Source organism: Sorghum bicolor, chromosome 3, assembly GCF_000003195.3.
Source record: "Sorghum bicolor cultivar BTx623 chromosome 3, Sorghum_bicolor_NCBIv3, whole genome shotgun sequence".
Taxonomy (NCBI): domain Eukaryota; kingdom Viridiplantae; phylum Streptophyta; class Magnoliopsida; order Poales; family Poaceae; genus Sorghum; species Sorghum bicolor.
The window spans coordinates 19,144,973-19,170,192 of record NC_012872.2 but is presented as its reverse complement, the minus strand read 5'-3'; the positions used below and the strand labels follow the sequence as shown (position 1 = coordinate 19,170,192).

General features: G+C 40.0%; 2 protein-coding genes and 1 pseudogene across 3 annotated transcripts; 2 read left to right on the top strand and 1 right to left on the bottom strand.

Moving 5' to 3' along the window:
- On the top strand, positions 71-11,171 carry LOC8086350 (annotated as a pseudogene).
- LOC8075349 (40S ribosomal protein S4) lies at positions 11,633-15,233 on the bottom strand. The gene is made up of 5 exons (XM_002455569.2): positions 15,049-15,233; positions 13,214-13,291; positions 12,932-13,112; positions 12,745-12,842; positions 11,633-12,374 (listed from the first exon to the last, which is right to left on the bottom strand). The coding sequence occupies exons 1-5, from the start codon at positions 15,049-15,051 to the stop codon at positions 11,937-11,939; spliced, it is 798 nt and encodes a 265-aa protein (XP_002455614.1). The 5' UTR covers positions 15,052-15,233; the 3' UTR covers positions 11,633-11,936.
- LOC110434116 (protein LOW PSII ACCUMULATION 1, chloroplastic) lies at positions 16,441-21,755 on the top strand. Of its 2 annotated transcripts, XM_021457846.1 has the most exons (10): positions 16,442-16,795; positions 17,529-17,632; positions 17,932-18,067; positions 18,208-18,439; positions 18,639-18,796; positions 18,914-19,099; positions 19,222-19,322; positions 20,253-20,349; positions 20,544-20,623; positions 21,468-21,755. In XM_021457846.1, exons 1-9 carry the CDS (start codon positions 16,532-16,534, stop codon positions 20,616-20,618), a joined length of 1,353 nt encoding a protein of 450 aa, XP_021313521.1. In that variant the 5' UTR covers positions 16,442-16,531; the 3' UTR covers positions 20,619-20,623; positions 21,468-21,755. The 2 variants fall into 2 exon arrangements, with proteins under 2 accessions (XP_021313522.1, XP_021313521.1); XM_021457847.1 differs by lacking the exon at positions 18,639-18,796 and having other exon boundaries at positions 16,441-16,795; positions 18,927-19,099.

Genomic DNA, 25,220 nt, shown 5'->3' with positions numbered 1-25,220 from the left:
GGGGAGGATGCACGCTAGCTACTCGACGTTTTGCGCCCCCCGGTAGGAGTGAACGGCAGCCAGGTATGAATTTCTTGCACACAGGTTGGTTGATTTTGCTTGCTGAGTGCTTATCTGGTGCCGGAGCCTCTGTCCTTGTCATCATTATTAACCCGGCGCCATGGTCATGAGCAGTAACCATCAGCCTTAAGAGACTTGGTCCCTCATGCACGACCTCATTGGAGTCTAGTACAGCTGGCAGCAAACATAATTGTCCTTGCACACTGACGCCTCGGCAGTGTTTTACTGCCGTCGACAACGCACGCAGCAAGTCCTTGTGACTGTATTGGAAGATACGATAGTGGTTAAGTCCTTACTCAGAAACACCTCAGATCGAGACGTTGGTGTTGGGGGTGTTAAAGTCCTTTAGACCATCATTTGTGGTTAAATACTCACTGCCCTGAAGATACGATGAATTAGGAGAGGACGAGTCCTGAGAGAAGTTTATAGATTAAATTGGGTCTTCTTTGCTCCTTCCTAATGCTTGGTCGTACGTGTGACTAAATCAAGCTTGCATCCTAACAAAGGTTACTTTTGCCCCCCAAAAAAACACAGACTCAGAGTACTTGAGATTGTTATTATCCACACACATAACCATGGGATGTTTCAGTGACTCCGCCTCATTTTGAATCTTCTTTTCCAATATGATTCCCGGACCCAGTATACGTACTTGTAATGCCTTGGGTAATTCAAGTATCTCCTTTTTGAAACGATCCTGCTCCTCCGATCCTTCCTGGTATGGTAACGTTCATAATTTCAAGTTGTTGCCGGAAAAGAGCAAGAATATATCTAGACTAATCCAGCATGCAGAGTGACCCAATTGCTCCGGCATGGACATACATACCTCATTCATGAACAGTTTACATTGCTGCTTGCAGATACAGTAGACCAAAATCGATAAATAATTACTAAGAGAAATGGTCGTAGCCTGGTAGGACTGAACTTTAGCTACTTCACAATCTCTTGATACATCTTCGTCATTGGATGGAAACCGTAGCCTGAACTCACATGATTTCAAACACAGTGGAAGCCAATTGAAATCAAGAAATATAATATACATGTGCTCTCTTCCCTAATAAACAACTAGTACCGTCTTCATTTTATCATGGTGCCTCAGTTGCAAATTAGAAGTACACTCTGACGTGCTTTCATAACGAATGGCTGGGGTTATCAGTATGGTTAATGAGCCTGGTACGTGGGAGAGTAATCATGCCACTGCAAATTGTGCAGCCTCGTTGTCTCATCCACATCACACAGTACGCATCGACAAGTGGTGCCAAAATTTCTTCACACACTGAAAGAGTGAATGTTATCAGTCACGACAATGTTTGTGGGCCAGTTCACATAATATGAATGATAGGCACAGCTAGCTATCCTTTAGTGTGAGGGACCAATCGATGATCCTGTGTTCAATGCACCGTTGGAGTTTCATCTACCACTGTCCTCCTTCCCCACCATATTATCTCCTCTTCAACCTTTCTGGCTCTCTCCATCCCCTCCATGCCTCCTCGACTCCGGCGGTTGTGTGCTATTCCCTGACCTTGTTCTGAGTGTGTGTTCTTGTGAGCTCCGACTACTGCAATGGCGGAGCTGGTGGTCAGCATGGTGGTCGGGCCACTGCTGTCCCTGGTGAAGGAGAAGGCGTCGAGCTACCTCCTGGAGCAGTACAAGGTGATGGAGGGCATGGAGGAGCAGCACAAGATCCTGATGCGCAAGCTGCCTGCCATCCTTGACGTCATCGCCGACGCTGAGGAGAAGGCGACCCACCGAGAAGGAGCGAAGGCATGGCTCAAGGAGGTCAAGGCGGTGGCGTACGAGGCAAATGAAGCTTTTGATGAGTTCAACTATGGGGCGCTCCGTCGAGAAGCCAAGGAGAAGGGGCACATCCGCAAGCTTGGCTTCGAGGGAGTGAAGCTCTTTCCTACTCACAACCGTGTTGCATTCCGTAAGAAGATGGGCAACAAGCTTAACAAGATTGTGCAGACCATTGAAGTTCTTGTGACTGAAATGAATACATTTGGATTCAACTATCAAAACCAAGCACCAGCACCAAAGCAGTGGCGTGAGACTGATTCCAGCCTTGTTGACTCCGAGAATATTGCTGCCAAATCAAGAGATGCAGAGACGCAGAAGATTGTTAAGATGCTGATTGATAGAGCTAACTTTGTAGAGCTCACTGTCCTTCCTATTGTTGGAATGGGTGGGTTGGGCAAGACTACCCTAGCTCAGCTCATCTACAACGACCCTGATGTCAAGAAGCATTTTGAACTATGCAAGTGGGTCTGTGTGTCAGATGAGTTTGATGTTTTTAAGGCCCCGTTTAGTTCCCCACCCAAAATTTTTTCATCCATCCCATCGAATCTTTGGACACATACATGAAACATTAAATGTAGATAAAAAAATAAACTAATTACACAGTTTAGTTGAGAATCGCGAGACGAATCTTTTAAGCCTAGTTACTCCATGATTAGCCTTAAGTGCTACAGTAACCCACATATGCTAATGATAGATTAATTATGCTTAATAAATTTGTCTTGCAGTTTCCTGACGAGCTATGTAATTTGTTTTTTTATTAGTTTCTAAAAACCCCTCCCGACATCCTTCCGACACATTCGATGTGACACCCAAAAAATTTTCGTTCCCAATCTAAACAGACCCTAAGCTTGCAAACAAGATCTGCAACAAATCTGAGAAGAACCTTGAAGAGGCACAGAAGACGCTCCAGAATGAACTTAAAGGAAAGAGGTAAAGTGGATTCTCTCTCATATATTTCTCAAACATTTTTTTGTAGAGAATAATGTTTCTAAAACTTGCACCCTTTGTTCTAAAAAAGTATCAAATTCTAGTTTTTAAATTTAACCAAATGTATAACAAACACTAATCCTTTTGGTACTGAACCATGGAATATATTTTCAGAGCAAACTTATATATTTGGAGATATATTTATTCATGGATGTGGCTGAGCAAACATTTAATTAATAAATATAAGGAAACATGCGACCACACGCATGTCTGCTATTTTACTGTGTTGATGATTCAAATGATGATGTGGACGGTTCCATGGGTAATAAAATACTAAGATGGTAATTTGTATGATCAATCGATCATAAAGGATGATAGCATGATTAATCGTATCATTTTAAACTGATACGAGAACTTAATGGCAATTTGTCCCCACGTGCCTTCTTTATACCTTAATACCTTATTCATTTATATGGTTCTATGTGGTTTCATGTCATTAAAATATAATATTTAACTAAAAACTTTAAATTATTCAAGAAAACAGGATATCAGTATTTTTTTAGAATTAACATGATATTAGTATTGACGTATCCTAAAAAATGATTATTTTTAATACTCTGCTACTGGAACTTAGCGTCAGCTATAGCACCTGCAATCCGTGCGATCCACTACACAAACACTACATTGCTACGAAACAACTATTCACTATTAGTTACCTTGGATTGCACGAATATAGCCTAGTTTATGAAAATAAAAGTTTTTGAGTATTATAGTATATTTATAACTATAACAATTAGTGTTCAATCATAAACTAATTAGTTTTAAGATTCGTCTTGCAAAATACTACATATAAATTGTATAATTAATTATTTTTTAATTTATATTTAATGTTCTCTGTATGTGTCTACACATTCGATACCATAGGGCAAAAAGTTTTAGGGTGGAACAGTATTGTTTGCTGGTCTGAAAAGCCATGCTGAAAATATTGTTCGCTGATTTATTATAAGAAAATAACAATGTTAGCTGGCAAAAGAAGTATGGCTTATAAGACAAGCGAACGGGTAGGGTCTTACCAATGTTTTCTGGTCGGCTGGTCGATCCTGGTCGACCTGGGACCGACCAGGCGATTAATCGCGATTAATCAGCGACCAGGTCGATTAATCGACCCTGGTCGTCCCCCTGGTCGTCCCTGGTCGTCCAGGCATATCAGCTGGTCGACCTATATATATACCTCTATATATACACTATATTATACACAATAAAGGAAGCATCAAGACTGCATTACTGTAAACCAACATTCCTCTTCATCTTCAACTCTTTTTGATGTAAACCAACATCTCCTTCTTAACTATTTCTAGAGAACTGGGACAACCAACAGCATCTCCATACCCCCCACATATCTGCCCAGTCAAAAAAGCCCAAAAACAGAGCACACAACCTGGTCGTCCATGTCCTTATCGGACGATTAATCGCGATAAGTGGACGACTAATCGGACGACCAGGTTTCTGGTCGACCTGGTCGGGTCAGACCTCCTAATCGAGCACTCCTGACCGACCAGGACGATTAATCGCGATTAATCGCGATTAATCGGACGACCTGAAAACAGTGGGTCTTACAATATTTTGCCTTGTTTAGTTCACCCCAAAAACTAAAAAGTTTTCAAGATTCTCCGCCACATGGAATCTTGTGGCACATGTATGAAGCATTAAATATAGCTGAAAACAAAAACTAATTATACAGTTTGCCTTTAAATCACGAGACGAATCTTTTGATCCTAGTTAGTCCATAATTAAACAATATTTGCCACAAATAAACAAAAATGCTACAGTAGGGAAATCTAAAAAAATTCACATCTAAATAAAACCTTACTCAACAACAGACAAAATAAACCTATTGTAAACGATAAATTGTACATCCGAAGTTCAGAACCGAACAAACGACGACTACAGGCATCCACAGCCTGCACCTAGCATTGCGCCTCATCTTTATAATCCTTAGTGCCAAAGCGCGTGGCAATAAAGAGCCACATAGGGCATGTTTAGTTGGGTGACTATATCTTCTAACCAGGCTCTAGGAAGTCTAGAACGTCGTGTTCTGCTTCTTTCCACATTAACCAAAGCATCAACGCCACTAGGAAGTCAAACCCATTACAATAAAACATACTCCCTCCGTCCCACAAATAAACGCATTTCTTTGACTTCTATGAAGCCAGGCTTAATAGTGTAGACAACAAAACAAGTCCATCTTAACTTGCTAGAGACAGTTCTAGGCTAGCTTGGCTTATTTTCTAGCCAGCCTACAAGAAAGCCAGGTAACCAAACAGACCCAGAACGCCTGTTCTGCTCCTTCCACATTAACCAAAGCATCAACGTCACTAGGAAGTCAAACCTATTACAATGAAATATATTACTCCGTAAATAATCAGACAACTCTCTAGTATTTTCTACTCACTTCGTCTCTGTATAGATCAATTTCTAGAAAGTTGTCTGAAGTTCTTCCTTTTACCTGTTGCTTCTTTTGATTTTGGTGTCTGTTGTTTAGTTGTACGGTGTTTTTTCCTCTATTTATTTAGTAAAAAAATCTTATAGCGGGGGCTTCTCTTGTTGTATTCTCGCTCAATGAAAAAAGTTGTCTAAGGTCATTTTTCTAATGTATGACCAAATTTAATGAAAAGAGCACACATATTTACGACAGCACATGAACACATTATGAAAAGATAGTTTATGGTGTATATAATGATATTAATTTGGTTTCATAAATTCGTTCAAACTTAAAAGTTGACTTAAGATAACTTTCTTAAATTTGATTTATCGAGAGACAGGAGGAGTATAAACTTACAGAGATATAATTATAGATATTATTGTTTTTGTGATTGCTACAAATATAGTTAAATTTAATAAAATGTGACTTAGTCCAATCGTCCAAACCCAGAATTGCACTCCTTTTGAAAAGGACACGCAGGATCTACTACCCTCTCCAACATGCAGAAAACTTGCAATCTCTTGTGTTGTGTTCTCCACGCACTAATGCCAGGCTTATTTGTCACACAGGTATTTTATTGTGTTGGATTACGTCTGGAATGAGGACAGTGACAAGTGGGAAAAGCTAAAAGCCAGCCTTGAGCATGGTGGGAACGGTTGTGCCGTATTGACAACCACTCGCAAGGAAGGAGTTGCGAAACTAATGGGTACAGTTAAAGCCCATGATATTGCACTTCTGGATGCCGGAGTCATAAAGAAAATTATAGAGACTAAAGCATTTGGTTCACAAGAGAAGAGCCCAACTGAGCTACTGGTCTTGGTTGATGGCATTGTGGAGAGATGTGGAGGATCTCCCTTGGCCGCCAATGCACTAGGATCTGTGCTACGTGGGAAGACAAGTCCAGAAGAATGGAAGGCTGTCCTAAGCAAAAGCATCGCCCATAACAAGGAAGATAAAATCCTGCCTATTCTCAAGCTCAGTTACGATGACCTGCCATCATATATGAAGCAGTGCTTTGCTTTCTGTGCTGTGTATCCCAAGGACACTGAGATTGACATGGAACGCCTGATCCAACTATGGATGGCAAATGGCTTTGTTCCCAAAGAAAAAGACATTCGTCTTGAAACCACTGGTAAACACATTTTCGAGGAGCTTGTCTCGAGGTCATTCTTTCAAGATGTGAAGCAAGTCAAAGGGGATAGTGAGAAATCAGTGATGTGGATTGGTATTGCCCTAGCACTACATGTAAAATCCATGATCTCATGCATGATGTGGCACTGTCTGCCATGGAAAATGAAGTTGCTACCATAATTGAATGATCCAAAGCAGAGTGAGTTTCTTCAAAACACTTGTCGCCATATAGCTTTGTTGTGTGATGAGCCAGAGGCCATTTTGAACAGTTCTCTGAAGACAAGGTCTCCAGCTATCCAAACAGTAATATGTCCAAGAATCAAAAGTTCACTACATCATGTAGAAAAATACAGCTCTGTGTGAGCCTTATATTTCCCTCCAAGTAAGGGCACATTCCTACTGAAACCAAAGTATCTACGTCACCTGAGGTATCTTAATGTTTCATATAGTGGTATAGAGTCATTTCCAAAGGATATAAGCATCTTATATCATCTGCATACGCTGGATGTTTCTTTCTGTTGGCATCTTAGCCGGCTTCCAAAGGAAATAAAGTACATGACTGCACTCCGTCATCTCTACACTCACGGATGTGGGAATTTGGAGGGCCTGCCTCCAAAGCTTGGGCAACTCACTTCCCTGCAAACACTCACTAATTTTGTAGTGGGTACAGGGCCTGATTGCAGTAGTATTGGAGAGCTGCAACATTTAAATAACCTTAGTGGTTCACTGGTGCTTAGTCAACTCGAAAATGTGACAGAAGCAATAGATGCAAAGATGGCCCATCTTGAAAATAAAAAGGAACTCACAGCATTGTCATTAAGATGGACAACTACCGAGGAGGAGAAACCAAACTGTCTTAAGGTCCTTGAAGGTCTAGAAGCTCCTTATGGACTTAAGGCTCTAAGGATAAATGATTACCGAGGAACCAGTTTCCCAGCGTGGATGAGTATGCTGCCAAACATGGTCGAGCTTCATCTTTATGATTGTAAGAAGTCAAAGAATCTTCAACCATTGTGGCAAGTACCAGGTCTGCAAGTTTTATGTTTAAAAGGATTGGAAGAATTGCAATGCTTGTGTAGTAGTGATACACTCTTCAGTTTTCCTAGTCTGAAGGAGCTTGTGCTGGTTGGAATGCCTGCTTTTGACAGATGGTGCGAAGTAAACTGGCTCCAAGGGGAGCAGGTAATGTTTCCTCAACTTGAGAAGTTGTCCGTTAAGAAATGTGAAAAGCTGATATCATTGCCAGAAACAGCACCACTCGGACAATCATGCGGTCAGAATTGTACTGAGATATGGTCACCATTTGCAGCATTGAAGATACTCAAATTAAAAGATCTAGAGAGCTTTCATGGATGGGAGACGATCAAAGCCACTCGAGGACACCAGATAATGTTTCCACATCTTGAAAAGTTATCTATTCGCAGCTGCCAAGAGTTGATAGCTCTACCAGAAGCTCCACTGCTTGAAGAATTTTGTGGGGTACATTATAAAATGGCACTCTCAGCGTTTCCAGTACTGAAGGAGCTAAAGTTGAAAAAGTTAGATAAATTTCAGAAATGGGGAGCAGCTGATGAAGCAATTCAAGGACAACGACATATAATATTTCCGTGCCTTGAAAATTTATCAATTGGTTATTGCCGAAATCTGATAGCACTACCGGAAGGACCATTTCTCCATGAATTGTGTGGTGGAGATTATGGAAAGGCGCACTCAGCATTTCCGGAATTGAAGGTACTTGAACTGGAAAAGCTAGAGAACTTTCAGAAATGGGGAGCAGCTGATGAAGAAACTCAAGGACAACAGATAATATTTCCGTGCCTTGAAAATTTATCAATTGATAGTTGCCAAAATCTAATAGCACTACCAAAATCTAATATTTATGAAAGCCTAGGGTTGACAACTCTACCTGAGGTAACAAAGCTCAGCTCATTAGAAATAATAGATAGCCACCAGCAGATCTTCTTAGCAGCAATTCCTAGAGTTATTGATTCACTATCCAAACTAGTGATATCTTTCAACGATGCAGCAGCAGCCGCCTTACCAGCTGGTGCGTTTGAGCTGGCGGACAGCAGCAGTATTAAATCCCCTCTGACAAGTCTGCAGCTAGGAAGCAACTGCAATTTGCTCTTCCACTCAAGCGCACTAGCACTATGGACATCTTTTGTACAGCTCCAAGTTCTGAGAATTCAGGACTGTGATGCGCTTGTCTACTGGCCAGTGGAGGAGTTCCAGAGCTTGGTGTCCTTGAGGAATCTGGAAATTGAGGACTGCAATAAACTGATTGGATACGCACCAGCTGCTCCTGGCCAACCAACATCAGAAAGGAGCCAACTTCTGCCCAACCTCGAGTCTCTAAACATAAGGGATTGTGAAAGTCTGGTAGAGATCTTCAACATGCCCGCATCTCTCAAGACAATGGAGGTTCAGAGGTGTCCTGAACTTAAGTCCTTATTTGGCAAGCAACAGGACAAGCCGACATGGAATCAAGGGCCTAGCACTGACGTCATGGCATCCACGGCTGCTGTACCAGAGCTGTCTTCATCGGCCAGCTGGGATCGCTTCCTTCCATGCCTTGAATCCCTATTCATACACGAGTGTGGCAGCTTGTCAGAGGTTGTCAACCTTCCACCATCCCTCAGGAAAATAGATATTTTTGATTGCGACAAACTACAACTCCTCTCGGGCCAGCTGGATGCACTCCGAACACTGGACATTGGTTGGTGCCCAAGGTTGAGATCACTGGAATCTACCTCCGGAGAGCTCCAGATGCTGGAACGCCTCTTTCTTTGGAATTGCAAAATCCTAGCACCATTCTTGTCCAGTAGGCCACAAGCACACACATATCTTCGTTACGTTACAATTAGAGGCTGCCCAGGTATAAAGTCGCTCCCTTCGTCCCTGCGGCAGCAACTGGGCAGCCTCGATGACAATGTTAAATATCTGGATGCTCGTTACCAAGGTACCCACTAAACTATAACTTTGCCATTTCACCATCAATTGTGTAAAATCGTCTGCTCGTGTGTATTGTCCTCGTCAAGCTGCTACTCGCTATCTAGAAATATATATCAGTTACCTTAGCCCTTAGTCATGCATGCAGTATCTTGTTTAGGTCCTGAGATATATTTATCATTTGAATATACATGTGTGGTCGAATGTTCACTGATCAACTATGAAGTCACCAGTGTGCTATTTTTGCTTTGCTCCTAATAGAACCATTAAATGATATAATGAGCTTAATGTTTTTCATTGGAGAGAAGTGCAGGACACCACAAATGATTGTGGTGCCTTTCTGTTCATGTCATTAATCCATGAATTTCCATTAACTATGCCACTTTGACTTTCTACATAGCAAATACTCCCTTTATCCCAAAATAAGTCTTGATCTCAAATTTTGAAAAGTCAAACAATCTCAATTTTGACCAAATATATATGAAAAAATACTAATATTATGATATCAAATAAACATCATTAGTTTAATTACATCATATATTTTCATAGTAGACCTATTTGGATCTACAAATGTTGATTGCAGAAAAGTCCAGCACACACACATGATTGTGGTGCCTTTCTATTCATGTCGTTAATCCCTGAATTTCCATTGAAGCTCATACGAGTTCCTATACTTTTCTGTCACTTAATTATGCTACTTTGACTTTCTAAATAGCAAACACTACTAAAGAGGTAGTTTTACACAAGACTGGTGTTACCTTCCCAACAGAGATGCCAACGAAGATTTGTACTTGTCAGTTTAATTAACATTTCTCCTATCTAGCTGACGGAATTTGACTAATTGAAGTTCAGGGAAATATATAGCATTAACTTCACTGATAGGATGCACAAAAGTGTAATATGTCTGTTTTTCGTTCCAGAAAGAATTCGACAATTAGTTTGTACAACTTAGTAGCAATACACTTTTAAGATGCTATACCCGAATGTTCTTGCTGTACGCTTTTTCATGTTCCTATAAATTTATATGCACAAATCCTAACATAAGCTATCACCAGGTGCAAAGCTACTGAAGCCAAAGACATGGAAATATGCGAGCTGTAGAAATTAGGGCCTATTTAGATGCAGCCATACAGCCAAAACTTTTGGAGAAATGAGCACTTTTTGGAAGAATGGATCTAAACAGGGGCTTGTAAAATTTGGCTGTAAAGATTTGGAATTTGGGACCTTGGAGCTTCAAAAATGTGTAAACTTGCTTAGGGACCCGTGTCATGTGTCTTGTTGACCAAAAAATTTGGGAAGCATCTAAACACCTATTTGAATGTAAAGTTTACAGCCAAAAGTTTTGAGATGTAAAGATTTGAGATCTAAACAGGCCCTTAGTGAGCTGGAATTGGAAATAACGCAAAGCACAAGAAAGGTTAATAAACAGGTTAGTACCATATCAACATTTCTTAAATTCTTGGGTCTTGATTACAATCATCTCGAGTTATTAGTGCTGATCGCATAACCTATCTGTTGCAGGGACTGATGTGCCTTGTTTACTGTCAGCAGCCAAACATCATGTATATAATGTTACTTTTCCTCCTATGATGTTCACCCTCTAGGGCCTAAATTTCACTTCCACAAGCATGAGATGTAACACTATTTATTCTCACATTTCTGTTCGGCAAACTTGAGATTTAACACTATTATTTTCGCATCAAATGGATGCAGACTTGGGATATTGAAACTACTTCCCATGGAATACATATACATCTTGGTTGTTATTATCTCCCCATAACGAGTTTTGCATTTCACAAATGAAGTGCAAGTATGGCATTTCTTTTAAGTGAGCTCGGCAGAGAGACTGGCTTGTAATGGGCTAATGGCTCTAATGTTTATGAAAAATTGCTAGTTGCTATTGTCAATTGCTGATACTGCTACATGCCAAAGGTCCAACTTCATGGTGCAGTAATGCTGTTGGACACAAGTAGCTGACCGATTCTGCAGTAATGCTATCGACATACAAAAATAGTCGGTTTGAAATCCAGCAACATCAAAACAACCTGAAGAATAATACAATCAAACGATGCTAACTTTGTGCTTGAAATGATTACAGCTGTGATGCTTTGTGCAGAGAAGATAACTTCTAGGTTAAACGAGATTCTACAAATACATTTCGAGTTACAAGCAGCAGTTACTGGCTTATTTCGTGCTCAAAGCCCAATTGACAGTGCACGTTGATACATACTTGTGTGAGCATTGTTTAGTGCAGTCATTGGATTCTTCTCAACAACAAACAAAGCCACATGAACAGATAAATTCATTCCTTCGTCACGAAATGAGCTGTCAAGAACAAAACCAAACCTTGGAACTCATTGATCTAAGTTGCAAATTGAACAGCGCAATTAAGATAGCACAACAAAATCTAGAATGGAACCAAATTAAACATTCTGTAATGACTTGCCATGAGATAATGCTAACCTGATAGATAGATGTCTAGAGTATTTCAAAATACTAATAACTACTAGCCTAAAAGGGTTACATTTCAGTCCCAAACTCGGATGCAAGGCATATTTTCATTGAATGTTTCAGCAAACTTTATGCAAACTACTTAAGCATTCGCAGCAGCCTGAGCAGCAGCATCCCGCTTTCTCTGCTCCTCAATGATGCTGAGCTTAATACCCTTGCCCTTGGGGAGACTCACCCATGGTTTGTTGCCCTTGCCAATTGTGAACACATTGCCCATACGGGTGGCGAAGGCATGGCCCAAGGCATCCTCCACATGAATGGTCTCAAAGCTTCCCTTGTGCTTCTCCCTGTTCTTTATCACACCAACACGACCAGTGTTCCTCCCTCCAGTGACCATAACGACATTGCCCACGTCAAACTTGATGAAATCAACGATCTTATTTGTCTCCAGATCAATCTTGATTGTGTCATTTGCCTTAATAAGAGGATCAGGATAGCGGATGGTGCGCCCATCATATGTGTTCAGATACGGAATGCCCTTCTGACCAAACTGGACAGAACGGACCTTGCAAAGCTTGAACTGCAGTAAGAGACAATTTTTTACAATCTCGGTAATACAAAATTCTGTACGAAAATAAGAGGTAGAAACATAATAATCACGATTATTTGTAGAATAGCAACAGTTGATACATCACATTGAGTTCTAACTAAAAGTGCAATTAAGAATACACATTGTCAACTACATATCAGAGTTATGTTTCTAAAGGAATAATATTGCTATCCTTACAAAAGTGAACTCCAGAGAATGTAAGGAAAATTAAACTGTTCAAATAACCAAGCCACCAAAATGAACCATCAACTGACAAAGCACAGCATTCAAACTTATATTTCCATATGCATTCCTTGCCAAGGAAGTGTGAGATTACATTATGTCCTCAGCTAGTGCTCACCTTTGCGTCCTCATCCCTAACAGAGTGAAGGCGGAAGCGACCCTTGGTGTCATAGAGAAGTCTGTAGTTCTCACCAGTCTTTGGAATGGAAATGACATCTGCAAATAGACAACATAACTGCATATAAGGCGATAGTAAATGAGAAATGTTAAACTGCCATACCCAAGAAAGAAACATTTGCGCATACCCATGAAGCCAGAAGGGTAGGTCTTGTCAGTCCTGACCTTGCCATCAACCAACACATGGCGCTGCATCAAGATGGATATCACCTCACGGTATGTCAAGGCATACTTGAGCCGGTTCCTGATGATCAGAATCAGGGGCAGGCACTCCCTGGACTTGTGAGGCCCAGATGATGGCTTGGGAGCCTGACAAGCACATAGCACAATATGAATTTGAAGCATCACAAAACTGAAAACAAAACCAAAGTAGACCATTTAAAGCACACAAGCAAAATGCATCAACTTACAAAGGCTCCACCGAGCTTGTCTAGCATCCAGTGCTTGGGTGCATTGAGCCTCTTCAGATGCTTCTTCAATCCCCTCGCCTGTTCAGAAAATAACAACATATGAAAAGATAGAGTAGGGTTCAACACAAAGCCACATGCCCACATATACTATGGCATACAAACAGAGAAAGCTGTAAAAACGGACTGCATGGCTTGGAATTAAGCACCAAGGAATAAATGATACTCCCTCCATTCTAAATTATAAAACATTCTAAGAATCTTGGAGAGTCAAAGAATCTCAAGTTTGACCAAAATTATAGAGAAAATTATTAAGATTTTGTGACATCAAATAAGTATCCTATGAAAATATAATTAATGAGAAATTTAATGATACTTAGTTAACATCATAAATGTTATTATTTTATCATATAAATTTGGTCAAACTTGAGATGTTCTGACTATCCAAGATTCTTGAAATATCTTATAATTTGGGAGGGAGTACAAAAGTAGTCATTGCAGGCAAATCAATGATGAACACCAATAGTCCAAGCCTAATTTAATTCCTATAGTTTCATTTCAGACAACGTTACAGCTTATAGACAGGAGTCGATGGGCCTAGGCATGACCCAAAAATCATGAATATGCCCTTTAAATTTTTTTGGCCCAAATCAATCTGGCCCTATGCGTGGCCCAGCCACCCAGCTAAAACTTGTCTGCTCCTTACCCACAGCCTGGCAAAATACTCTTCTTTGTCTGTTTTTCATCTCCCACATCTGATGCCTCAATACATCCCTTCCCCGCGCCTCTCTTCCTCTCCTTTGGCTCTGACGCTCTACCTCTCTCATCCTTGCGCTGAAACCCTAGGGGATGCTCTACTGCCAATGGCATCCAGCTAGCTACGAATAAGTAGATGTGGGAGCTAACAAAATAGAAGTCCATTATTGTTTTTATTGTCTCTCTTTAAACAACCAGGAGCTGAAAACTATGGTGTTCCATTTATCAATTTTGTTCACTAAAGTTGATGAAATTTGAGGCGAAGATGACCAAATCAAAAAAAATGTTAGATACTTATAAAGTATGTATAATTTCCATATGTTAACTACGCATTTTTATCCTTGACTTTTGTGACATCTCTATACGCGGGCATGTATAATTTAATACTGTATGTTCCAAACTTCTGCGATCCCATAGTGGCCCTAGACGTCAATATTCACCAGCTCCGCCACTGCTCATGGGCCATATCCATGATTGTGTAATTCTCAAATCCTCCATAGGCATCTGCAGGACACGCCACATAATTTTCCTAGAAAAATCAACTAGATGGCTCTTTTGCGTTAGATCATTAACCACTAAACACAAACGATCCCTGATGCTGTCTACTGCTTGCAGCAGGCTACATTATTAGGGCCTGTTTAGTTCCCCATCCAAAAAATTTTCATCCAACCCATCGAATCTTTGGACACATGCATGAAACATTAAATGTAGATAAAAAAATAAACTAATTACACAGTTTGGTTGAAAATCGCGAGACGAATCTTTTAAGCCTAGTTAGTCTATGATTAGCCTTAAGTGCTACAGTAACCCACATGTGCTAATGACATATTAATTATACTTAATACATTCCTCTTGCAGTTCTCTGACAAGTAATTTATTTTTTTATTAGTTTCTAAAAACCCCTCCCGACATCTTTCCGACTTCATCTTCAATCTAAACAGGCCCTTAATCAAATAACAATATGCAGAGGGCTAGTGTGGAAAACAAAAGCAAAGAAATACTAGGGCGGATTGTCGGGTAGGGAAAACGGTAGGACTTAGGAGAGAGCCGAAAGTTAACGGGCGGTAGGGAGCGTCTCTCACCATGGTTGCGAGCTCGGGCTAGGGCGCCAGAGCTCTCGCCGTCCACCGCACGCTGAGGCCTGGTGGTTCGCTCTGCTTCGTGCCGGTGCCGCCGCTGGAAGAAGGGAGGCGAAAGGAGCACGGCGACAGGTTATAAGCTGCGGCAGTAGGGTTTTCGTTTTGTTTTACGGTTTTGTCCCTGCACGCGCTTAGCAGGCCACAGTTTTGGGCTGACATATGTTGGTTTACTCTAGCCTGCTCGAACTGCATAGGCTGAAAAGCCCAAACTTTAGTCTCCATCACGACACTGCAATGTTTTTTTTTTTTGTGTGACTGACGACACTACAATGTGGATGTGGATGTTATGTTTGTATAATTGATTGATTGAAGTCTAATTAGTCTGACCCAATTAAATAATGCATGGACACCATAATATAATAGTTGCAGAAAATAGAGAAATAATATATATTCTCCTAAAAAAGTAGGATTGAACCAGAGGCCGATCTACAGGTAGAGCTATCCCCTAAAATTTCTTGAAAACATATAGTATATATACCCTTTAATAATATATACATGTATAATATATTATTATATATAATTGTTAGTATGATTAGCTCATATAACAACCTTAATATTCTACATTCACAATTATTTTATCATCGTTTAGTGATCTAAATATGTTATGTCCATGTTGATAAACTGTATCGTTTTTGTCCATCCCCATGATTAAAATTCTGTATCGGCCATCCAACCAAGAGTGAGCAGTCTAGACAAGCTCGTGAATTACAAATAATAATTGCGTATCTTTTGTCGGGTAAACTGGAAAATTGATCTATCTCTGAAAATAAAATCCATCTTTTGTCGAGTACATGATATGAAGCGCCTACATCAAGGAAACTAGCCAAGGAGCATAGGACTTCGTCACAAGAGATCACTCTAGATGTCCAGTTCTTTGCAGGAAATGGTAGCGGGGTACAAGTGCATGATGCATTGGTGTCAGAGGCTTTGGCTTGCACGAAGACTTTGGAATCCGCTGATGACCATGGGCCATGGCATATCGCGCGTGGACTCAAATCTATTGAAGTTCATGTGGCTCGCCACTCCGCCGAGTCATCTCTATTGTTAGGCTTTGTTTATTAACGAAAATTTAAAATTTGGGTATTGTAGTATTTTATTTTATTTAGCGATTAATATTTAATTATAAACTAATTAAATTTAAAAAATTCGTCTCATAAATTACATATAAATTATATAATTAATTATTTTTTATCTATATTTAATAATTTTTATATATACGTTCAATAATTTTATATGATAGGGAAAAAAATTGAACTAAAAAATATCTCATATTCTGCACACGCATGCCTCTCTCTCTCTCACGTATACTCCGTGCACAAATATTGTGTTCTTTTTGTTTTTGTGACAGACAGTCACGGTCGAGAACGAAGAACCCGTTAGGATAACGAGAAAAACGATAACCTCATACTTCCCTTCTCGCTCGGCAATGGCGGCCGTAGCGGCGGCTCCACGGCCGCAGCTCTCCCCGCTATCTGGCGGCGGTGGCGCCACAATCTCCAGTCTCACCCTCCAAACACTGGCCTTCATCTCCCCCCTCCCCACACGCCGCCGTCGCCGCTGTGTGCTCCGCTCCAACGCCTCGTCGTCCCCGTCTCCGCCGCCGTCGCAGGAGAAGGAGGCAGCGGCTGAGGTGGTGCCAACAGCTGAGTCCTGCGTCAACCTCGGACTCCAGCTCTTCTCCAAGGGCAGGGTAAGTGAAGCCCGACGCCGAGGCGCTGTAATGCATTCTTGCAGCGATACGCCACGCTTAGCATTAGGATTCAGTCATTTTGAATCATGAACTTATAAAACTTCTTTCAGTTTTTGCGGGAACGTTTCAGTTCGGGTGCACAAGCAACTCACAGGGAAGACTTGTCCATGTTAGCATATAGCTCGTGAATTCAACTATAGGAGTTGTAGGGTAGATTAGCACCATGTGTATGTGGAGCTTAATTGAGTTTGGGACTGATTTTTCTAAGTTTATCGAGGCTGAGTGCTTGATAGGAGTTCCTGCGTTATTGCATCGAAGAAATGTTTTACCATGTACCTTTAAGGAAATGTTGGAACCAAATTAAGTGATTGGTTTTTAAGCAAGAAACTAAGGGATTCTGTGTAGTATTGTGATTTCACTATTGGCCTGCCTTAGGGTAAAAATGGCAGATTATGACAGTCTCCAACTTGAAAACTATTGGCAATCAGTGCCTTAGTGTTTGTCTGGCATTATGCTGGAATTAGTACACTAACTAGTGAATAAAGAATCAGTAATCTGGTAAACATAAAAGCCAGTAGTGTCGTGGTTATACTGCTGGATGCATTTAAGATTTCATAGGGCTCATTCAAGAGACTGCACGTTTGAGCACAGTCTTCATAGGTTCACTTTGTTATCATTCATTGAAGGGACGTCTACAATCATTACATGCATTCTGTTATTTGCACTTGTTTAGGTGAAGGATGCTCTTGAACAATTTGAGAATGCCTTAGAGCTGAATCCAACACCTGTTGAGGCCCAAGCAGCACTGTATAACAAGGCATGCTGCCATGCATATAGGTGAGGGCACTTTCCTGAGGTCACTGGACTTAGATTTGCACTATGCATGCACCTTATTTAGGCCACTCATCAGAAGTTTCATCTATTTGTTAGTGAGACCATGTGTAGGAATGCTTCAAATTAATGTATCTAGGTGACAGACTGTAAATAAATACTAACTGCCATCAACAAAACTACAAGAGCCAGAAATCAAGGTCTTTAGAGATTTTTGGTGGAGTCATTTGGAATCTCTTGTTCCACCATCAGAACATTTTAAGGTTTTTTATTGTTCGTTTAATTTCTGCATCTGTTTGGACCAGAGAAGAAAGCAAAAAAGCTGCAGAATGTTTAAGGGAAGCTTTGCGAGACTACAATCTCAAATTTGGTACCATACTTAACGATCCAGACTTGGCGCCATTCAGAGCATCACCGGAATTCAAGGAACTTCAAGAAGAGGTTTGTGACTTTGAACTTCACTGCATTACTGCATGCTGGAGAAGAAGTAATCTGCAGATTATAGTTGAAGATTGGGCGATTTGAGTTCTGATTTTGACCAATTTAATGTCCACAATAAGATCTTCTATATCTTGTTTCAGGCTTTGCGTGGTGGAGAAGATATTGGTTCTGGTTTCCGAAGAGACCTGAAACTCATTAGTGAAGTACAAGCACCATTTCGTGGTGTCCGAAGATTCTTCTATGTAGCTTTGACAGCCGCAGCTGGAATTTCAACATTCTTTACCATTCCCCGACTTGTACTAGCAGTTCGAGGGGGTGATGGCGCCCCTGATCTTCTGGAAACTGCTGGAAATGCTGCCATCAATATTGGAGGTAAATTGGCATGCTTCATGTCCTGAAATATCTTTTTTGCTCCACTGTCACATGGCAACAATGTTTTCTTATGCCAAAATATCTTGAATAACTATTTCTACAATTTCATTGATCCTGATTAGAGTATCAACTTTATGCTACCTGTCTCACACTTTCAATTAAATTAAAAATAATAAATTTTTGAATCAGTATGCCGCAGGTATCGTTGTGCTAGTAGCTTTGTATTTCTGGGAAAACAAGAAAGAAGAGAAGCAGATCACACAAATTTCTCGTAATGAAACCCTTTCAAGATTACCTGTGCGCCTGTCAACCAATCGCATTATTGAACTTGTTCAACTCCGGGACATCACTAGGCCTGTTAGTATAACTTTCTTCATTTTTAGTGTCCACTGTGTGTTTGCTGAAACTAATTTCTCTTTTTCATTTATTTCCGAAATCTTTATTTAGTCACTTGTCATTTGAGGCGTATTTTAGGTTATATTGGCAGGTTCAAAAGCATCTGTTACTCGGGCATTGCAAAGAGCCGAGAGGTACCGGACTGAACTGCTTAAACGAGGCGTTCTTCTAATTCCTGTGATCTTTGGTGCTTCTCAGAAAGACCAAACCAAACCAAGGGGTTTTGGTACAAGAAGAGCAGCTGCATCAGTTCCTTCCGTTGGGGTTAGACCAACCTTACATATTGGCTAAATACCAAAAACCTCATCTGCCTTTTAGTTTTGTGTTTTGTACCAAAAACTTGGTCCCTTTCTTTGATAGTTTAATGCAATGTTTGATTTTGACAGGGTGACTTCGAAAAGCGTACTGAATCTATTGCAGCAAAGTCACGGTTGAAGTCTGAGGTTCGATTTAAGGCTGATATTGTCTCCCCTGAACAATGGGAAAGGTGCATTTTATTTGATGTATATGCATTTTGTCCTATACTGTATATCTAACTTCAATAAGTAGAAGACTTTTTTTCACAAATACATTTTTTTATTATTTTAACATAGCACAATAACATAATTAAGGTACATAGACTGTGTAGCAGCACAAAAAGAGAAATTATTAGACAGACATATGAACTTAGAGTCCACCTTACAAGTAAAGGATTTTGATCTTCCCCTCTGTTAGAGTAAATAGGAATAGTACTACACTATGTAACCCCTGAGGTGTTAGTCCTATGTAACCTATATAATCAGCTAGGCCCAATGCAATATCAAATATTCCACCAATTATATTCTCCTTCACCCCTCATGAGGCCCAATGCAATATATCAAATATTCCACCAATTATATTCTCCTTCACCCTCTATAGCACACACCATACTTGAAACTCGAAAGCCATATTGCCCACTCAGGTAAAGAGGTAGGGGGGTTTGGGCCAATGCAGCATTACAGTGGACATTGTTAGCTGTAAAACCACAAAATATTGAAAAGATACAGTGTCCTTTGTTTCTTCCCCTCCCATAGGCCATAGGTATGATTGCAGGAAAAAACATATTCATATGTTTAGGTTCGGATATGGCATCTATCCCTTCTACTGCATCTACATATAGTCATAAGATAGGACCTAAGGTAAGAAATAATCTGTGTCTCAAGTATGACACTGAAAAATCCATAGTTTTTCTAAATTTCAAGATATATTTACTTGTTTAACTCCTTTTTCTAGTCTGTACCTTTACATTACTTCTTTTTTCTACGGGCCACTACAGAAATACTTCAAGTGCAGTCCTGTTCCTTTTCTGATATTGTTAGCATGGTTCTAGATGCTTGAATTGAATGTGGTAATTTACTATCCTCAGTTTTGACATGTACTCGTACTTATTATGGTTCAGTTGGATACGGGACCAGCAAGAGTCCGAAGGTGTCACTCCTGGTGAGGATGTCTACATAATCCTTCGTCTAGATGGCCGTGTCAGAAGATCTGGAATAGTAATTATTCTCCGTTCTCAGTTTCACTTTGGTACAAGGAAATTTATTACTTGTATATGTAATAGAAGTACTGAAGTAGGGCAATATAATTCCATAGCTGAACCATACAAAGAGGGTCTAAATGACATCGAATCTATCTTCCATAATAGTGGAAATAATAATAACTGACTATGTACATGTGATATTTGTTATAGGGTATGCCAAACTGGAATGACATATTACAGGAACTGCCACGACTTGAAGATCTGATGAGCAAACTTGAACGGTGAAAAAGGTGTGGGTGCAGCTAAAATTTTACCATTACTCTTCTCCATTCCATTCTCCTTGCTCTTATATCTGTTGAAACTTGAACTGGACCATTGCAGTTCTTGTACAAGATAGTGAAATTCTGCTATTTTGTTTATATCTTGCCGAAGTTCTTCTGTCATTTACTAACCGCAATATAGAGGATGATCTTTTTAATAAGTAGATTTATGTGTCAGATGAAATAAGAACCAAAATGTTAAGAGCAGAAGGGAAAAAAGTACGAAATTTATTGTGACTAGCACTATTCATTTTCAGATGGTTTACAATAGTGCACAAAACGAATTACTTAAGTGATGTTATAAAACATACTGCCGTGGCGCATAAAACCGTTATTTCTCATAACATGAGTATCCGTGGATCCTATAGCCTTATAACCTCCGTAACACTGAAATTGAGTCTTAATAGTTATAATAGCACCTCTGAAACCACACCTTTCATACTAATCTTAACTGGAGTATTAAACCAATGGATTTTAGATACTTGGGAGATGCTTTGGTTAGACATCTTTAAGTTGAATGGTGGAAGTGCGGGAACTATACCATTTTTTCTTGCAAAGAATTGTCCCTAGAACAGGGCACGTTTGTATGTAATAAAGTGGACATCATTGAACAAAGTGCAGGTATTATATGTGTAAATGATCTAAAATGTTTAGAATTGTTAGAGAAATTGCGCGTTCATGTGAAATTTTCAGTTATTTGCCCGGTGACATGGTCTCCCAAGTTTTTGTGAGCGTAATATTATCCCGTATGCTTTAATGTGAGCTAAACAAGTCATTGCTTCTGGCTTACAGTTTTTTTTTTTCCTCTCATTAGAATACAAACAGTTTACTATGATGGACCATGTGGAAGCGAGGTTGCCAAGGGGTTTCATTATGCTCTCCTGTTTCTGGAACTCCAGTGCAGATGATATGCTTTTCACAAAACGTACTTGGAGTTGTTAGAACTACTATAGCACTCGATCTATTTTGATGAGAGCATCTATCTCTCCACATTACAAAGTTCACATTTCTCTCCACGTCCATCAATTTGTATATTTCAATTGCGCTTGTTGGTCTTGTGCCGGTGCAAATGCGGCATATATACCTGACACGTTTATTAGAATCGATTGTGTTCCATGAAATGAAAAATCTAAGGTCTTGTTTAGATGCACCAAAAAACCCAAAATTTTACAAGATTCCCCATCATATCGAATCTTGCGGCATATGCATGAAGTATTAAATATAGATAAAAATAAAAACTAATTATACAGTTTGTCCGTAAATCATGAGACAAATATCTTAAGCCTAGTTATTTTATGATTGGACAATGTTTGTCAAATAAAAACGAAATTGCTACAGTGTCAAAATTCAAAAAAATTTTGGATCTAAACAAGCCCTAAAAAAAACGTTCACTGCTGGTCTTGTGTTCCACGAAACGGTACTACTCCCTCAGTCTCTCTCAGAATGTTTTAATTTCTAGAGTTGCTTTTAAGTTAAATTTTTTAATCTTTTGGAAGCTCATGTCCTGTCCGGGCCCACCACTCGGTTTTACTGCTGAAAATCTGGAATGGGAAGGGAAATGCAGAGGCCTGGATTTGGCTACAGGTCGCTGACAAGAGTCTGCAGAGCGCAGAGTCCGTAGCAAAGCAGAGCAGAGCAACAGCGCTTGTTTAGATCCAAAAACTTTTTGTATTTTGACACGGTAGCACTTTTGTTTTTATTTTACAAACATTGTCCAATTATAAAGTAACTAGGCTTAAAAAATTTGTCTCGCGATTTACAGACAAACTGTGTAATTAGTTTTTATTTTTATCTATATTTAATACTCCATACATGTGTCGCAAGATTCGATGTGATAGGGAATCTTGTAAAGTTTTAGATTTTTGGTTGCATCTAAACAAGGCGAGAGATTGATGGGGTTGCAACCGAGAAGGATCTGTCTGGCACCATGGACGGGGCCAGCCAAGGGATCACCGCAGCTCACGGAAACGGAGCCGGTTCGTTTGTGCTTGGCTTGATCGGATCACCATTTTCGGAGTGCCCAAAGTGGGCGCACGAAAGAGACTGACTCACTGACCAGATTCCCGGCACGCGTATGCAAGCAAAGCAAGCGATCGTTGGATTTGGATCAGGTCTGTCGATTTATCACTGTGAAACCCAGATCTCTCTCTCTCTCTCTCTTTTCAGGTTAGGCGTTCGTCGACGTCGTTAAACGTACGGGCCGGTCCCATCGCACTTTGCCTTTTGTTAATCGAAGATAGTGCTGCAACGGGCATTGGTTGAATCTCTTTTTTTTTCATATGGAGCTTTCAAATTGGAAACAATGACCACAACAAAATTGGGGTGGAAAAAAAAACTGATTGCTCGAGGGCAGAGCACGTATACATACTCCATAATAAGGAGATGACGCCAGTAGCTAAAAGAATCTCAGAATTAAACAAGGCCTAAAAGAATCTCAGAATTCAGAAATATGCCTTCCTCGAGACAGCCATGAATTCACCAAGAAAAGGATATATCCAATTGTCCAGTCGGCGGCGGCTGACGCTGATGGTGCAGCGGCGAAAATGGAGGTATATTAGCTGGAACCAAACGAGCCACTAGTAGGTAGAGTAGGAGCATAGCATAAATTAAAGGGAAAAGCCTAATAACAACACGCTGCAGGTTGAGTCGTTGTTCTATTCTCAAGACTGAAGGCATCGAGTTGTTGTTTTTTTTTTTTTAGCAGTTGCGTTTTTTTGAGCAGTTGCGACTGACCAAAGAGGACGTTACGAACTCATGGAACACAGCTCGATCGAGAAAGCGCCCAACGCGACAAGGACGTTAGCTAGGTTTTGACTTTTGACTATTGCCGGGGTTGGGTTCCATGTTCCAAATTGGACACAATAATACGCGTAGAGGACTAGTATGTAGAGCAAGTCGCAGCCACGGATCGGACGGTCGCCAATGCATGCATATTTCCATTGTCTGATGCTGAATAATCTCATGTCCTGCTGCGTCATCCGTCGCCGCACCAACTTTTTCATGCCGCCATTTATCATCATCCATCAATACGGCCCATATGGACCACGACTAAAAAGAGTACATACACAACTTATAACGTGCGCGTACGTACGTACTGTTACATCCATGAAAATGAAATCAAACAGCTATTATGCGAACGGTAGCAAGCAAAATACTCCTATCCTAGTATGATGCAAGGAGCACCGGTACCTGGATCGGGAGTGCGCCATGCCATGCCTTGTTTAGTTAACCTCCAAAACTAAATATTTTTAAGATTTTCTGTCACGTCAAATCTTAGGGTATATGCGTGGAACATTAAATATAGACAAAAACAAAAACTAATTATACAGTTTACCTGTAAATCGTGAGATGAATCTTTTGAGCCTATTAGTTCATAATTAGACAATAATTGCTAAATAAAAACAAAAATGCTATAGTACAAAAATATTGGAACTGAACAACGCCATAGATGTAGATGGATTGGGTGGCCCAGCTATGTGTGTCGTCCTACCTACTCACGTTTGCACCGCCGGCCGCCGCGCGCCCATACTTCTTCCTGGGACTTATGCGGAGCTGAATAATATGGAGCATAATGTTTGGTGCAACTACAACGATGTCGCAGCCAATCTTTGGTCAACGAGCAAAAAAAAAATAGGAAATAAATATTTCCATTATATTCTACAATAATATACTCCATCCGTATAGAATTTAGAAGTCGTTTAGGACAGTGACATGGTCTCCAAAACACAACTTTAACTTCTTATTTTATAAAAATATTTAGGAAAAAAGATCTATGTATACTTTTATTAAAGTATTTTTTAAAACAAAACTATTCATATAATTTTTACATTTGCAAACTCAATAATTTAAAAGTTATTGATGATTTATATTCTAAATGTTTCATCCAAACCTTGTCCAAAACGACTTCTAAATTCTATACGGAGAGAGTAAGTTACTACATCTGTCCATATGTAGTTCTTGATTTAGATTCACTCAAATTTCTTAAGTTTCACTAAGTTAATGAAGAATAATATTAATATATATGATTCTAAGGAGATATGCTACGTAAATATATTTCATAATAAATCTAATTATACCTATTTTTCAGTTAAAATTGAGCTATATTAACTTGATAGAAAGCTATAATTGTCTCATTTTTTCAGAGTGGAGAGACTACAGACTATTTTTTGGCTGCCTACTAGGCAGAGAAATAGCCAGACATAAATCTTTAGCTCAGGCGGCTAATCAAATCCAACGTCTAGGAGAGGCTACCTGACCAAGCAACTTCTCAATCTTCCAACGAACAACCTCTACACTAGTAATATACTCCATCTCAGCGTGAGAGCTCTCATGATTAAGGATCTGTTTGTTTGGCTTCCCGAGAGCTTTTAGAACCAAAAGCTAGAAGCCCACTATTGTAAGCTTTTAGACTTTTGCCTTATCAGAGCGGTTTGGCTTTCGAAAAGCCTAAAATCTAGTTTAAAAGTGGCAAGAAGCTCAAATAAGCAGGGCCTAGCTCCGTTCGATCCAAATTGTATGCAAGTCATTTTAGCTTTGTAGTGATTCAACAAATTTCTTTAACTTTGAC

Bases quoted from the DNA above. Each gene is read 5' to 3' on its own strand.
- LOC110434116 (XM_021457846.1), top strand. From the start codon at position 16,532: ATGGCGGCCGTAGCGGCGGCTCCACGGCCGCAGCTCTCCCCGCTATCT. The intron at 18,797-18,913 runs GTTAGTATAACT...GGCGTATTTTAG, and splicing joins TCCGGGACATCACTAGGCCT to GTTATATTGGCAGGTTCAAA. The intron at 20,350-20,543 runs GTAATTATTCTC...TATTTGTTATAG, and splicing joins GTGTCAGAAGATCTGGAATA to GGTATGCCAAACTGGAATGA.
- LOC8075349 (XM_002455569.2), bottom strand. The intron at 12,843-12,931 runs GTATGCGCAAAT...GTCTATTTGCAG, and splicing joins CTACCCTTCTGGCTTCATGG to ATGTCATTTCCATTCCAAAG. The intron at 12,375-12,744 runs GTGAGCACTAGC...CTCTTACTGCAG, and splicing joins TTAGGGATGAGGACGCAAAG to TTCAAGCTTTGCAAGGTCCG.